The sequence below is a fragment of the Pteronotus mesoamericanus genome, unplaced genomic scaffold, assembly GCF_021234165.1.
Source record: "Pteronotus mesoamericanus isolate MK-2021 breed Mesoamerican mustached bat unplaced genomic scaffold, CSHL_Meso_final contig_24, whole genome shotgun sequence".
Classification (NCBI taxonomy): Eukaryota; Metazoa; Chordata; class Mammalia; order Chiroptera; family Mormoopidae; genus Pteronotus; species Pteronotus mesoamericanus.
Genome location: NW_026555100.1, coordinates 2095726 through 2111855, shown reverse-complemented (window position 1 = coordinate 2111855; position 16130 = coordinate 2095726). Strand labels below are relative to the sequence as shown.

Sequence of the window (16130 nt, the reverse complement as noted above, 5' to 3'; positions counted from 1 at the left end):
GACACAAGGCAAAGACCAGCTGTTTGGAGACCTGGTCAAGGAATTACCACCTTGATGATAAAGTTCTAGGTGTTCTCTATAAAAAGCACTGGTCAATGGTGGCAATCATTGATCATTTTTTAGACTGAGCTCTACAACATTATATCGAGTTTATCATTATAAATAATTCACAGCCCAGATCTCTGGTGCCCCCTGCTTTATGCCCAGTGCCTAGCAGTGTCTGGTGCAGGTGAGAAATAAGTAAGAATGAACAATGTGCTCCTCTGAGAGAGCCCGGGCATAAGGGGAGTCCACAGCTATGCCTAGGCTGTCCTGGCGCTTCGCTCCCCAGCTGAGCCTTATCCACAAGGCCCCAGCTCTGAGGCTCTCTCACCTGAGGCAGTGGGACAGGTGAAAGGGGGGCCCAGATGTGGAGTCTAAGATCCAGAGCCATGCGTCAAGGAAAACAAATTAAAAATTGAAAAGGGAAACTCTGAGCAGCTGGGTGTCCAATCTTGCTTTTAGTCCCATTGTTGGAAGGATAAACACTGGGGCAGCTCCAGACAGATGCAACTTTGGGTTCTGAGCAGGCACGGAGGCTCCAATGTGAAATGTGTTCCTTGCTCAGAGCAAGGACATGCGTTCTCCTAGAGCAGAAGCCTGCTCTGGAACCCTGGGATGCCTGCCCTCTGTGCAGGGGGAGCTGCTCTGCTCGCAGTGCGCCAGAGCAGCCCGGACAGGATTTTCCCCAAGGAGACCTTCGGAGAGCATCTGGCTTCCTGGGCAAGCAGGACTGAGCAGGTTGTGCTTGTCCATGCAAATGTTAAGAGAATCCAGCCAAGTAGCCTTAGGACCTAATTGGCTCAGAGACAGTAAAGTCAAAATGTCACAGCCAAAGTGACAGCTGGCAGTGGCTTACAAAAGAAGAGGCATTATCTTCAACTTAGAAGTAATGACACAGAAAGAGCACTAGACAGGGAGTCCAGAGGCCTGCAGGAACTAACCTGGAGGGTACATATTCTTCAGCAAGTCATTGCCCTTCCTATGTTTTGGTTTTTTCAACTATAAAGTGGAAATAAATTCATTGATTACACTGGCTTGCTTGCTCCCTTGTAATGAATCCCTACAACACCACAACAAAATGCAAGATAAAAAAAAATTGATATGGTCCTTACCCTTCAATCTAATTATAAGATGCAGGATAAAGCATAGTGCCTGGCCCACAAGAGGCTCTCGGTAATGTTATTTCAGTAGTAGTATCAAGGTGGGTGCTGGGTGCACTTGGCCTGTGATTCCACATCTAAAATGTCACCCACATCCACCTACCTGCTTCCACAGCTTGGTGTTAGTTCAGGCCTTGCCTCACCAGGTCCGCTGCCATCACAGGTGCTGGGAGCTGACTATGCTAACTGATCCTAGTACCTCTGAGCTCCCCACCTCATGAATTTGGTCTCCATTTGTCCACTCCCTCTCCCTGCACAACCACCAATCATAATACCTTTCCCTCAAAATCTCCTTTCCTACAAAATTCCATCCAAATTCTTTTGCTTGGCACCTGAAGAGCCGACAAGCTGTCTCCAACCAACCTTCCCAGGCTTACTTCCCCTGGAGTGCCGTCGTGTTGACAGCCTGGACCTGGGCCTCGGGCCTCGGGCCTCGGGCCTCGGGCCTCAGTCCGTCAATGCAGCAGCCCTTCTCTGCTCCTACTGCTCCTCACTCTGAAACAATTTCCTCTGCTTTGAGGCTCAAGATCCTAACTCACATTTCAAAGCTCAATTCAAATACTGTCTTATTAGGCATTCAGTTTCTGGCCCACTAAATGGTCCCTTGTTTTCAAGCTCAGGTATGTTTTTATTTTTTTTTTATCACAAGTACGTGCTTGGTCCATCTTGAAATGGATGTTTCAGCTCAAAGCCTTTCTTCCCTATGTTGGCTTTCTTGATCCCTTCAAATTCCCCATACTGACCTCCCCACACCAAAACACACTCACACAACGCTTGTACTCCTAGCATTTCTCCAGACAGTCCTTCAATAACTTCCATCCATAGTGCAATGAAATCAGGATCACGCCTTGTTTTCCACGGGGCTGAAAAGAACACCTGACCTAGACTTGGTGCTTGGTAACCTTTAGCTGATGCTGCTGGAGATAATCAGAACTGTCCACAGTGACCATGTGGAAGCCGTGGGGGTTACACATCTGTGTAACCAAACTCTCTGCTGCTCTTCATCCACCACCACAACCATACATATAGAAGGCACTGCCTCCACTGGTCCCACGTGAATCCCCGACCAAGAATTCAACACCTTTAGGTTTCATAAGTGGAATCTACTCATAAGCAAGCACAGAAGAACAATGGAGATTCACTGGACACTTTGGCAGGGCAGGAGAAGGGTAGGGGGATGATAAGGGTAGGGGTTCCACAGCACAGCCCACAGCTGTGCCACCTTCACTACCTCATTAGATACCCAGGGCTGCCCAGTTTTTCCCTGGTCCTATCAACCTGGAAAACCTCCTATCTTCCTCCATGCAGCAACCGTCTTCACCAGTTTCTCTCTCCTGTTCCCCCAAAATCTCAACATTAAATGTCTCCCTTTTCTATTTTGCTACCAACTAACATCAGCCACAGCTTCATAACTAGACTTTCAGAAGGCTCAGCTCATGATGGGCCCCTCAAATAACAGAACTCTGTCTCCCCTTGAAAGCTGTTTGGCCAACAACTTTGTGATCAAGCATGACATTCAGTGTCTTATTCCTTCCTTCAAGCTGTTTGTAAGATACTTTCCCCAAACATGAAGTACATTTCTCCCCTAGAAGGATTCTGATGGATGAAATTTTCACCACCTCCTTATATCTACAGTCACCACCTCGTTCAGTTTTTTTCCATGGAAGGTCAAGGGTGATAATATCTATTTTCCAGTATCCCTGCCTGATTTTTGATCCACTCAGACGTCAGGATGTCACCATTCACTATCTAAGAGCCAAATGACTTTTGACCAAGCCCCAGCTTCAGGACCAGGAAGGGCGGCCCATAAAAACCGCTTCTAGAATTATAATAAGAAATTAATCAGAATGCAATATTTGAGAATATTTGGAATATTCCTTACCCAGAGTAGACCCAAGAAAGCCAGTAGGCAGGGCTACCCCAAAGAAAGGGTCCACATATGTCAGGGGCATGGCCTGGCCAGTGACCAATTTGTGTTTGTTTGTCTAAAGACTTCTCCTAACCTCACACTGAAAGGCCCACGTCCAAGGTACCCCTCAGGCCCAGGCAAACTGGCATGATTGGTCACTACAAGCTTGACTCACCTATGCTCCTTGCCAAGAAGCAGAAGGCCATGAGGCCAGTCAGTGAAGCCAAGCATAGAGAGAAAGCAGGCAATGCACTGAGAAGGGACAGGATAAGCCCTGGCTGCAGATGGGGCAGGATACAGCCTCATCAGAAATAAGGTCGCAGGAGCAATGCTCCAAGCACAGGGCCAGACAGCCTCGGGTGGGCTATCGATGATTTTCACACAGCATGACTGAGGATGTCTACCATGGGAAGGATCCAGATCATACAGGGCAGGAGGTTAGGAAACCTCCCAAAAGGGGTTCTCTGCTTAGCATTCAGAGGACAACAGTAACATCCCCAGGAGGCCAGCAAACACACACACACACACACACACACACACACACATACACACTCAGAACTCCCCAGCCCCTCCCCAACAGACCCTCTGTGCCCCAGACGATAGCCCACTCTGCAAACCACTGGCTTAGATACGCATGAACCCAGCCAGTCCTCCATGACCATACACAAGCACTCCCCGTTAGCCCCATCTCCCAATAGCCAGTGGCCTGGAGAAGACCCCGTGACACATCACACCCCTAGCAACAAAGTGATCGTGGACCAGACAGCAGGCCTCCTTATGTGAGGAAGAAGTTGAGGACTCACCAGGACTCGGCCGGTCAGTGTCTGGGCAGATATCATCACCCCCGCCCAGTCCTTCACAGAGGTCATCCAGCCGACCTCGGCTGCCACTGCCTCCTCTTTTTCGTCCACTGGCTTGAGAGTGCCATCAGCCTGGCTTGAGCCATTGTTAATCTTCTGGGCCTCCTGACAAGAGAGAGAACAAGGGTTGAGGCATAGGGACCAAGAGCATTTTAAAAACACAACCTCTCCCCCAAAATCAAAGGGTCCTCAGCTAACATAGGAACTGGCTTGAAGAGACAGGATTAGGAACAAAGGAATGGGTTTTGGCTGTGGTCTTTTCTTTTTTTTAAATCTTTTTATAAAATAATCTTTTATTTATTTCTTCTTAAAATATCTTTGAAAAGAAAGAATGAGATACTTCTCTTCCCATTTTAAAGAAAACAAAATCACAAAGCTTAAGAGGAAAAGCGGAAAAGTGTCTTGACTGGGGTCTCCACCTGCCCAGCCTTCAGGCCCTTCTCACAGGTGTGCCCAATCCTCTTAGTAAGGAAATCCCCACCTCATCTCCCTCTGTGTCTGTCACACAGAGGGACTGTCAGACCCCGGCTGGCTCCAGGAATGGGGACTGCTCAGTCATGGCTTTCCATCTCCCTGGCAACAGTGACTGGGCCACAGATGGTGACATGATGTGTGCCCAACCCAACAAAACTCAAGCCCGAGACTTTTGCTGGAAAGACTAGGAAAGGTAATCCTTCCCTGAGAATGAAGGCAGCAGAGAGAAGAGCAGAAGTGATGAAATGCTGATGTCATCATTTGAACACCTGAAATCCAGCTATGCCCAAAATCCATCGCAGACCTTTTCATATACAAGAGACAATAAGTTACCCTTCATGGCCCAAAATGTGCTTGAGGAAACAGGGCTGACATCATCAGATAACTGAGACCCACACTGGGCCTTAAATGAAACTCTTCTGCACACAATGTGCGCTCTCTTCCCACAAATACACTTCTCCCACAAAGGGTCACAGCTTGTTCCCTTACTACTCTCAAGTCTTTGCTTAAATATTACTATTTCAATGAAGTCTGCTCTGGCTACCCTTTTAAAATTGCAACCCTGCCTTCCAACATAATAACCTTTCTGCTTTATTTTTCTCCATGGCATTTAAAACCTCTAATATACTCTATAATTCACTTATTTCATTTACTGTCTGCCTCTCCACCACTGCTGTATCCTGAGTGCCAAATGAGTGCCTGGAATAGAGCTGGCTCAATAAACATGAATGAACGAACGAACGAACGAACAAACAAACGAATGAATGAATGAATGAATGAATACAGTTATGAGTATCAGCCCCTCACTGACTATGAAACCTGGGCTTAGGGTTGCCAAATAAAACACAAGACAGGCAGAGAAACTGAAATTTCACATAAACAACAAATAAATTTTTAGTATAAGTATGAGCCCAAATACTGCACGGGAAATACTTATACTAAAAATGTATCCATTATTTCTCTAAAATTTAAATTTAATTGAGCTGAGCCCCTTACTCAAATACCTACTGAGATTTTTTCTTTTTTTGCAGATCTATAGATGTTTTAAAAGATGCCAGCACAATTATATTCATCATTTATAACACCAGAATTAATTTCCAAAGAAAACTGACCCTGGGGATCACTGTGAATTGGAGAGAGAGGGCAAAAACCAAAGGCAGAGGTAAAAATCTTTGCAGTGAGAGAGGGTGGGGCAGAGTGAGGAAAGGAGAGCTGGAAGTCTAGATGGGAGAGTCATCCCTCAGGGCAGGAGTCCCCAACCTCCAGGCCACAGACTGGCACAGATACGGACCTGTTAGGAACTGGGCTGCACTGCAGGAGGTGAGCTTGAATGTGATGCACCTGAATCATCCCAATTCCATCCCCGCTACCCTGGTTCGTAGAAAAACTGTCTTCCACAAAACTGGTCCCCGGTGCCAAAAAGGTTGGGGACCGCTGCTCTATGCAACCTGCAGGTTGGCAGAAAGCTGCTCTTGATGCCTGGTTCTGCCCCTCCAGCCACCCCAGGCTCGGGAAAGCTAGGAAGAGAGAAGCAGCACCAGCAACCCGGGGTGCTCATGTTTTACTTCCAAGTGTGCTGGGCCATGTGGAGTGCAAGAGGACTCCACACACAGTCCAAGAGGATGCAGGAAGTGGGGGTGGGGTGGGAGTGGGCACAAGGTGGGTATATTTATGGGCCACCTGCTGATATCTGTGGAGCCCGCTGCCTGGGCCACCTAAGGCCGGTCTCAGGGGTGGGGTAGGACCATGTCTCGGCCATATAAAGACTGCATAGGTGGGGGTCGGGGAAGAGGAGACCCTCATCCAGGGTCAGCCTTAGTAACTGAAGGCGTAGGACCAGCTCTCCTGCTTCGGTGGGACCTGCCCTGCGAAATGGGACAACACTACCCGCCCACAGCCACCGTGGGGATTAAACAGCACCCCAGGACACTTAATACACATTCAATTTAATGAGTCCCACAGCCTCCCACTTATCCTCCAGCCCCTCACACTCTAGCAGTGGCTCTCAAACCTGAGAGGGTATCTGAACCACCTGCAGGGTGTGCTAACCCAGGATGCTGGGCCCTACCCCGCTACATGTAGTTCTAACAAGGTCCCAGGTGATATTGACGCTGCTGGTCTGGGAACACCACTTTGAGAACCACTACTCCTAATGACCCTTGATCATCCCTGCTATTATCTGAAATAGGACATGGATCTTAACACCCAGCCCCTTCCTAGCCCTCGCGTCACCCAGGCCCAGAACTGTTTCTTCCAGAACTAGAGAACGTGGAGTGGACCGGGAAGAGATGGGGCAGGGAGAAGGCCCGCAGATGAGAGGCTTTTGTGTTTCCTCTTCAGCAGTGCCTCCCTGGGACTTTCTAAACTGGCCCGAGGCCGCGACCAGGGTGAATGAAGGGCTAGCTCTCTGATCCTCAACTCCTGGAGCTCAGGGTTGCAGCTGCCTGGCAGACCCTGGATGTGGGAGCCGGCAAGAAAAGTGCTGGGAGGCAGGAAGTCGTCTCCAGTCACAGTGGTTTCAGTGCATTAATAATTCACAGCACAAATGGTATATGGCAGATAATGCTCTCTTGCCAGCCCTCTTACCTATTGTTTTACAAGGCATTCATTATTTTAATTACTTTATGATAGGCAAAGAAAAACACAGACAAAAGAGAGATAATGCCCTTGTTATTATTTGCTTACACTGGATGTTTTGAGCTTAATTACAGGCATGGGAGGCAGGACTGGGGGAGTGGCAGGCAGAGGAGAGGGCTGGAGTTCTGCAAAGCCTGATGCCACCAGCCGAGGGAGCGCTCCCCGCCTGGAGGAAAAGGCCCTCGCCACTTCTGACCTCACTCTGGCCACAGCATCCCTCCTCAGGAGCAGGGACCATAACCCCATGCTCCAGAGGAAAGGGGACAGAGACCTAGAGAGGTGAAGTGGCCTTGCTGGGACACACAGAGGAAGGAATGGTAAGGGGCAGGGCCCACTGTAGTAGTGATTGGCCACCACTTACCAAACCAGAACTGGGTGTCAGCAACTACAAATTAGGTGCTTCCTATGCATGAGTTTGATTAGAGCTTATAATAAATCCAACAAGCAGATGGAATTATCCTCATTTTACATGCAGGGCAACTGAGAGCAGGTACCTCAGGGGAAGGCACAGAGCCTGAGAGCTCAGGATGGAGGCAGAGAGCCCACCTAGACTTAGGTCTGCTCCTCACTCCACCCCTGACAAGTTGACTACCGTGGGTACATTAGCTCCAGAGCCTCTACCTCCTCCATGTAGAATGGGGACAGGCATGCAGACCCATGAAGGTGGTGACGAAGCTCACGTGAGACAAGTGGTGCCCAGCATTTGTCATGGTGCTTGACACACGGCAGTTGCAGCTGCCGCGACAGAGCGTGCATTGATGAGACTGGGTGCCTCGAAAGTTAAAGCTGCACCTCTGCATCAACTGGTGGCCCTGAGAGGGACACTAGCCCAGAGTGTCCCTTAATAAATACTTATAGAACAAAAGATCAATGAGTGTAGGCTCTAACAGCTTCGACTAGGTAATGGGCCCCGGGAGGTAAGGTACCCTGACTTCCAGGGGGTTCCAGCAGAAGCTGTGTGGCACTCCTCAGGGACAGCTGGGGCAGATTCCCACACAGAGTGAGCCTTGGACCAAGTGACCTTTTAGACCCCTTCTGACTCTAAACTCCATTAGATCAATCTCCCATTGGAGATGAGGGGACTGAGGACCAGAGAGAGGATGCCTCCAGGGTCCCAGATCACTGCTGTCTCCTATGTCCCACAGGATGCTGCCTCTGGGGGAAGAGCACTGTGATCTGAATGGCAAAGTGGGCATCCATCCATCCCCAAATTTCCACTTCTCACTGCAGAAGAAAGGTGAGATGCCCTCTCTCCCCACCAGAGTCTTGGGTAAAACAAGCCACAGCTGCCACTCGGGGACAACATAGGAGAACATCTACTCTCAGTGCCCAGACTGGTGAGGAGGGCCGCAGGGCAAGGATTCAGGTTCAAAGGCTGAGAAACACCAGAGAGCAGGGTGGCTGGCAGCTCCCTCCCTGACGATCCACATGGGCCGCCTCTCACGTGGCTGGGCCTGGGCACATGGCCTCACCCTTTTTTTTTGCCTTCTCCCCACTAACAGCATTCGTTCCAGTGACTTCCTGCTGACACGGTCACAGAGGTTCTCACCTCTCTTCTATCTCCTATCACCAAGGGCCTGTCCAGATCACAGTTGCCCAGTACTCACTATACACAGCACATATCTGTTGCACGTTTGGACATTTCCCCTGAATCACCAGGTCAAAGACCAAAGCTGGAGAAGGGCCTCAGCCCCTTCAAACGCCAGAGCCCTTCACTGTACAGATGAGACCACTGAGGGCCTGGGGGGTAGGGGACAAAGCCACATGCTCAGTGCCACCCAGCACAGCCAGGTAACCCCCAAGCCAAGATATGAACGCCACCTGGGCCTACTTCCCTTATCCCTTGTTGCCTCCCCAATGGGATGACTCCTCCAAATCTAGCCAAGAGAATTCATTGCTCTCATCCCCTCTGCCGCAACCTGGAGTCCGAGGATTCCTGAAACGGGCAGAAGCCTCCACCTGGCCTGGTCCCAGGTTTGGGTGTGAGGCCCACAGCAGGGAGCAGCCTTTCTTGTCTTCAAAGGGCTAGCTTTCCCTAGCAGTAAGAGCAGGCTTGACCCAGCACCGGAGAGCAAGCCCACTCTAATCCCAGAACCCTACAGCCTCCGACCTTCAGATCTGGGCTGTGCCTGTCTGTGTTCTTTCTGAATGAGACCCAGTATATGGGAAGCTTCAGGTTTGTGGTGTGGCAGGAAGAGCTCTGAGGGTGGAAAGATACCCAAATCCAGGCCAAGCTTTTCTGGATGTCCTCGGACAAGTCATTTCATTTCTCCAAGCCTCTTCTGTAGACAGTGATGCGTGTGGCCCTGTAATCTGGTGAGGAACCCAGCACTGGCTAAAAGTACCCACTGCCTAATGAAGGTGGGCGACGATTGCATTGCTGTCCTCTGGTTCTGAGCAAGAAGCAGTACTTCTCTGAAGAAAGGGTTCCAGGACCCCAAAGGCAGGCCTCACAGAGCATGTGGTTCAACTCTCAGATCCTCACCCAGATGCACCTTGCAGAGCAGGGCCCCTCTTACCTCCCTGTGCCACAACAATATGTTGAGGTTGCCAAGTCCTTCCAGGCGGCCTGCTGTGCTGACCATACCCTCCCTGTGAGCAGCCACCACACCTGCTCCTGCCCAGCTGGGCACTCACCCTGGGCAAGCTCCCACTGATACCTGACAGGCCAAGCCAGGAGTCAAGGCCACCCGTGGTAGCACACCTGTTGAGTGACTGAAATGGGGATGGCGCCCAGCCACCAGGAGGATTCCAGAGTCCCCTCACTGCTCCCTGCTGAGGCCACCCTCAGATGACAAGACTGTCTCAGGTTTAATTGTGTCTCAGTTCTTTGAACACTCGCTCCTCGCCCCAGAACTGGAAGTTGCTTACACAGTGAGCATCTGGGAGGAAAACTACTCTTAAAAATGTAAATCAGATCACGTGACTACCATGCCAACACCCTCCTGTGGCTTCTCATCCCACTTGCAGGACGTCATAGACTTCACACAGTGCGACCCACCCAATCTGTCCCACTCCTGCCATCATCCTACGAGTCTCCCACTCTCTCACTTACTCCAGCCACATCAGCCTCCTTATGCTGCCAGAATGTTCCAGGCCCACTTCCGTCTCAAGGCTGATTGCACTGGCTGCTCCCTCCGCCCATATGGCCGCATGGCTGCTCCCTCGCCTTGCTCGGGCCATTGATGCCTTATTAGTGAGCACTTCTCTGCCCACCCCACTGAAAATGACAGCTACCCCACCCTGAACACTCCCCATCCATGCTCTATGCCTCCTCAGAGCATTTATACCACCATCTGGAAGCCTGCCTACTTCAATCATCATTTATTGCCTGTAAGCTCCATAAGAGAAAAAAATTGTCAGTTCTTGTTCACTGTTGTATCTTCAACATTGGCACATCATGAACTCAGAGTAAGCACTTGACACAACTTAGTGAAAGGCAGGCAGGAAAGGAGTGAGGAAGGGAGGGAAGAAGGACAACTGCAGCAAATGGGAAGTCAATTCTTGGCATGCACCACGCCTAGAATAGATATGATTATTAGTAAATAATAACGATAATAGCAGCATTGGCTACCATTTCGAGCATCACCATAGTAACTCTATGAGGCAGGTATGAGCACACTCATCTGCAGATGAGGGGTTAAGCAGCTGGTCCAGGAAAACTCAGTCAGAATTTAAACCCAGCTGTTTGACACCAAAAAGAGACGAGTGCCTATCCTGACGTTCTCTCAGGGACAATATGAGGACCAAATGGGATAATGTGTGTGGAAGGATGATGGGCAGCTCTGAAGTGCCCATGAAAGGTTTACTGTCATCTTAAGCACTCAATTCACCCCACGCAATCTGGGTACTGGATGTACCACAGAGGCCCTTCTGCAAGGTCACCCTGCCTTGAGAGGGCAGTTAAATCAAGGACAGAGGAACACAGTTCCTTTGCCGGCCAAGAACAAACTCAGAACCATAATCATCCTTCATGGAGCAGCACACCGAATTGGACATGGGCGTGGCTATGAAGCCCTCCTGCTGAGCACCGAGGTTCTCTAGGCAGTGGCCAGCGAAGAAGATCCAGCCTCCCTGGGTGCTGTTCACATCCTGAGGCGGCCATGCCCTCCTTGGCCCAGCAGTCCTGAAGGTCTGAAAGGAACGGCCTCCCCTAATCCCACTGGGGTAGAGCAGGGGCCGGGAACACTTCCGTCTTTGGAAGTCCATGCCTGAACCCTCTGCCCAGGGCCTTGGCACCACGGAACACTTCCTGCGCGTGCCTGACAGCCAGAGGGCTGTGTGGGAATAAAGGACCCAGGAAATCTCCATCTGTCCTCTCCTTGTGTCTCATAGGCCCACATTGTCCTCAAATTTCCCTGGTCGACATCAGAAGCCATTTCCCTGGAGCCTGCATTGACGGATTCTGCTTCTGAGTTATTTCCTCCATCTGTCTGCAACCCCCACCCTCACTCCATCCCCCAGCAGCCTCTTCCTGCCCCCTCACATCTGTCAAAACTGACCCAGCATCCCTGCATGCTGCCGCTTACTCCAGAGCAGAAGGAATCTTTTTCTCCTATTAGAGGGATGGTGGCAGGGGGAAGAACTCCAGGCTGAAAGGTGGGGCCTGGACTCTAGCCCTGACTCTGCCAGGAACAGGCTGTGTGGCCTTGGCCAGTCATCGAACCTCTCTGAGCCAAGTCCTCATCTGGGAAATGAGAGGGCACAGTGGGTTAAACCCATAGCTTTGTTTTCCTTGGAGCCCACCATATGTGTTCTATGCCTAAGGAGTTACCAAGAGAGGGCAGAGGAGGCAAGGTCCCTGGCCCCCATGAATTAAAGCATGTCTGCATTGCACAGTCTCCTCCTATTAAAGGTTTCGTGCTAGGCTGCTTCTACATGAAGGGATTTTCTTTGGGGAAAAAAGTTTGAAAGGTACTAAGTAAAAGTCCATAGGCCCATTTCAGCTTTCAGAAGATGCTTTATTTCATGGCAATGATTATATGACATTCCGTGGCACAGTTTGACCTAAGGCATTTCTAAGATCCAGAAATGCCTGAATTGCAACACCGACAAACCCATCGAGCTTCCTGTGCCTCCATGCAGGGCCCCTGTCCTGGTCCCTCTGCCCCGGGTCTTCACTGGGCCTAAATGGTGGGAAGGGTCTTCTAGCCACCCCCACTCCTGCCAAACAGGCCAAAAGGAAACCCCCCTGGCAGCCCCTTGCACGGGTGGTGCAGTCATGGGATCCTCGAGGTACCAATAATCCTGCGTATTAGGGATTAGGCCGATTACCCTAAGCAGCTCAAGCAAATAAAGCATAATGTGGGCACCGCCAGCTGGGATTTTCATGTGCGAGTTCTGCAAAGGCAGAGGAGAGAGGAGGTGGTCGCTCTGACACCCGGGGGCAGGGGGAAGGGGACAGCAGAGGAGGCAGGCCTCACCCAGGGCTGGTGGAAGGGGGTGGCACAGCTGGTCTCTCCCCTTGGGAAGTTCCGGTTATCCAGCCCCTCCCTGACAGGACAGAGCCTCCCCTGCACCTTGTGGCTTCCCCATCCATCTCCCAGGAAGCCCACATTCACAAGGGGCACCACCTGTGAGGAACTCAGATGTTTATACCAGATGAACTCAGGCAGCAACTACCGTGTTTGCTAATTGCAGGCTACCCCACCAGGAAAGGGGCACAATGTTCACAGATTCAGGCCACAAGATCTTAAAAAGGAGCTCAGACAAAGCCATTTACTCTGGGACGTTGGACACCATCTGAGTTTATTGGATCTCAGAAGATACTTTGCCATCACAGGCTCCATAAGATTCCCACCACTAGGAGCTCCCTGGCCTGTGTGTGAATAACTGCTTTTCATCAGTCTTTGTGGGAGAAAAAAAGGTGACAGCAGAAGGCCAGCTGACCTTTAACAAGTCACTTACCATCAGGGTGGCTCAGGTTTCCTTGTCTCAAATTCAAAGGGAGACTGTGTAAACACTCTCCCAGGTTTTGTCTGGCCTGACCCTGGGTCTGGATTGTGAGCCCCTCACTAACAAGTGTCTGGGGGTGTGAAATGCTCAGGGAGGACAGTGCACCGATGGGCCACGACCTCTACTTGGTGGTTTTACACCATCTTACTTAATCCTCACAACAAGTCTGCAAGGTAGGAATGCTATGAGGTCCACAGAGGCTGGGCAATTTCCAAGATCACTCATCTTGTAAGCAGCAGAGCTGAAATTTAAATCCAATCTATTCTAAGAATAAAGGCCATGTTTTTCTTCTATCCCTTACTGCCTCGGGACAGACAAAAAGTATAAAGAAGAGACGGAACCTTCTTATGAAATGCTGCTTATTACAACCTCTGAAACAATCATCTTATACCCTATGGGCTTCTAAATAATAAAAGTCTCTAGTATAGACATCTAATCTGGATAACCAGGAATGGACAGGGAACTGGAAAAACGGAGGGGGTTCCAACCTGGGAATTGACTGACCCATCAGACATACTGTATTTTTCTGTGTATAATGTGTACTATTTTGCCCCAATTTTTGAGGGAAAAATAAGAATGCACATTATACATGGGTAGTACTAATTCTGTACCTATATAAATTTTTTTAATTCTTTGATTTATGCTTACACATTAAAAATGTAACTCTACTAAGCAATAACGAAATACTATGTTCAAAAATAAATGCTAAAATTCCTTTATAATACCAAAAAAAGTACCTGCATCTAATTAAATAATTGAATTAAAAATTAAAACACAAGATTTTTTCCTGACAGTTTGGACCAAGAATATGGGTACACATTATACATGGGAATGCAGTGAGATATGTCCTCAAATGGCCACATTTGCCACTTAAAATTAATAAGTCAAGTTCACACTTTCAGGACTCACACACACATCTTGGTCAATCTATCACATGTGCAAAATAATCATTTCCTTTGTCTTCAATGAACTCTATAAAATGGAAACATAAAAGTGACAGTCCCGAGTTCATAATCAGGGCCTTAGAGACTTGAAATTGGATTAACAGAGATCTCAGCTCTGCTCCCTCAGCCAGAGTGACCTGGGCTGGGCAGGTCCCTGTCGGCCTGCTCACCCAGTGGCTTTGCTGCTCGTCTAATCTGCCACTCAGTAACTGCTCAGACAAGAAAGCCAGTAGGTGGCCTAATCAGAAGACAAACAAATCACATTTGTTCCCAGTTAGGGAATAACTTGTAATCCCGCCAGGCAAGTCTGAGGCAGGGCCAGAAGTTCAGATGGATCCATAATGGATGTAATTTTCTGAATGCCTTATGTTATCTTGGTTAATCCAGTTAACAATACTGCAAGTTAGGCACTATTGTCACCATTTGGAAGATGAGAAACTGAGGCACTGAGCTGGCTGAAGATCTACAATAAGCACCATGGCCTTACAAATTTCACTGAGGCTCCGTGAGCTCAATACCAATCCCTGTCCTTTAGGAAGAATCTTACATTTTATGTAAAGACAATTTAGCATGACTTTTTGTTTCAAAAAGGGCACTCAAACCCCTTCAAATAAAGTTGTCTTAAGAAAAAATGAAATGAGTCTCAGAGTCACAGACCTGCTGAGGTGAGATCTACGAGTGACCTTAGAGCTACTGCGATCAAACTCCCTTCCTTCAGAAAGGGAGAGACAGGGTCACAGGAGGGTAGAAACACAGCTTGTTCATACAAGGACTGTAGAGCCCCATGAGGCAGAGAGATGGCATGAGGAGAGTGAAAAGCAAGTCACTCCATTTCATCCTAAACTCGGTTTTCTTATTGGAAAAGTAGGCTTACAAATACCTTTCCCCAAGAGTATTTGTAAGGATCAACCTTGATGAAAAATGCAAAGCCCTTTGGTGAGGGCCCAGTAAACAGCAGTTACTATTAGCTAAGTGCCAGACTAAGCACTTGCATGGCCTTCAACAATGACTCGCCAAGATTCCCAGTTTAAAGAACAGATCAGGAGGTGAATCCATATTTTCCAAACAGCAAACTCAATTTCTGTTCACTTCACCAAAGTGGAGGCCTAATCTGGTTTCTGGTCAAGACAGACTAGATAGGGATAACTAAGACCGACAAGAGATCCAAAACCGTCATTTTCATAAGAGGAAGCAGAAATTCCCATGCCATGGCCAAGTTAACTTTTATGATTATGATTATGATTATGATTGAAGTTAGTGGAAACAAAGGCAAATTGAATCAAAACACAGATGTGAATATGGCTGAAGAACAACTGAATGCTACCCAAAGATAAGGAGTTTAGATGCTTGAGGGACCAGCTCATCTGGCCAAGGGTAATGGATTCTTCCTCTCTCTCATCTTTTCCCAGCTACTGAAAAGCAGCCTAAGATAATTTGGGAATGCCCCCTCTTCCAGAAAGCAATTGCTAACAGAGAGAAACAGTGGAAGGGTCAAGAGGAGAGAAGCAGAAGAAGGAAGGAAGCCCATTGCCACCTGTGAATCAGGAAAAGGATCTGGTCCAGGTGGGGTCTCACTCTCCACAGCAAAAGATACTGGGAGGATTGTTCACCAGCCCTCTGGTCCTGTGGTCCCTGAGTTTGGGGCCATGGAGCAGCACCGCCCCAAAGTGGAGTTTAGAAAGAAAAGCAGCAGCACAATGTAATGCACGCGTGACAGTGAAAGACAGCCAGCACTCCTCTCCAGGGAAAAACTGTCCTTCTCCTTGACATTATGTCATCACTCTATTGTGGGGTAAGAATATGCCCTTTTAACGAAATGACAATGATGATAGAGCTGGCATTTGACAGTTTCTTCTTTATGTCCATGCTTGTCAAAATAAAAAACTGGCAACCTTGTGTTAGTCTCTATGTGTTTTAAAGTTTAAGTATGTCATGGAAAGTCTAGGAACCACTCACCTAGTCCTCGCTCAGCAGAAGGGAAATAAGACTCACAGAGGCCATGCTCATAGTGCCCAGGCCCCACTATATGGACCCCAGGGTGTGTCTGTCACACCAATCACAGACAGCCTCGGGGCCAGGAGATGCAGAGACAAGGTCCCTCAGGACTCCAGCAGGTCAGCAAGCGTTGGCCAGGAAGCAGGAGAGGAAG

General features: G+C 49.0%; 1 protein-coding gene across 20 annotated transcripts in view; it reads right to left on the bottom strand.

Moving 5' to 3' along the window:
* The window catches only part of KCNMA1 (potassium calcium-activated channel subfamily M alpha 1), a 718090-nt gene that overhangs the window by 506325 nt on the left and 195635 nt on the right, over positions 1-16130 (bottom strand). For all 20 annotated transcript variants that reach the window (XM_054572515.1, XM_054572516.1, XM_054572498.1 and 17 more), the window contains exon 2: positions 3915-4076. In XM_054572515.1, coding sequence (XP_054428490.1) covers positions 3915-4076 — 162 coding nt within the window. The remainder of the gene's footprint in view (positions 1-3914; positions 4077-16130) is intronic.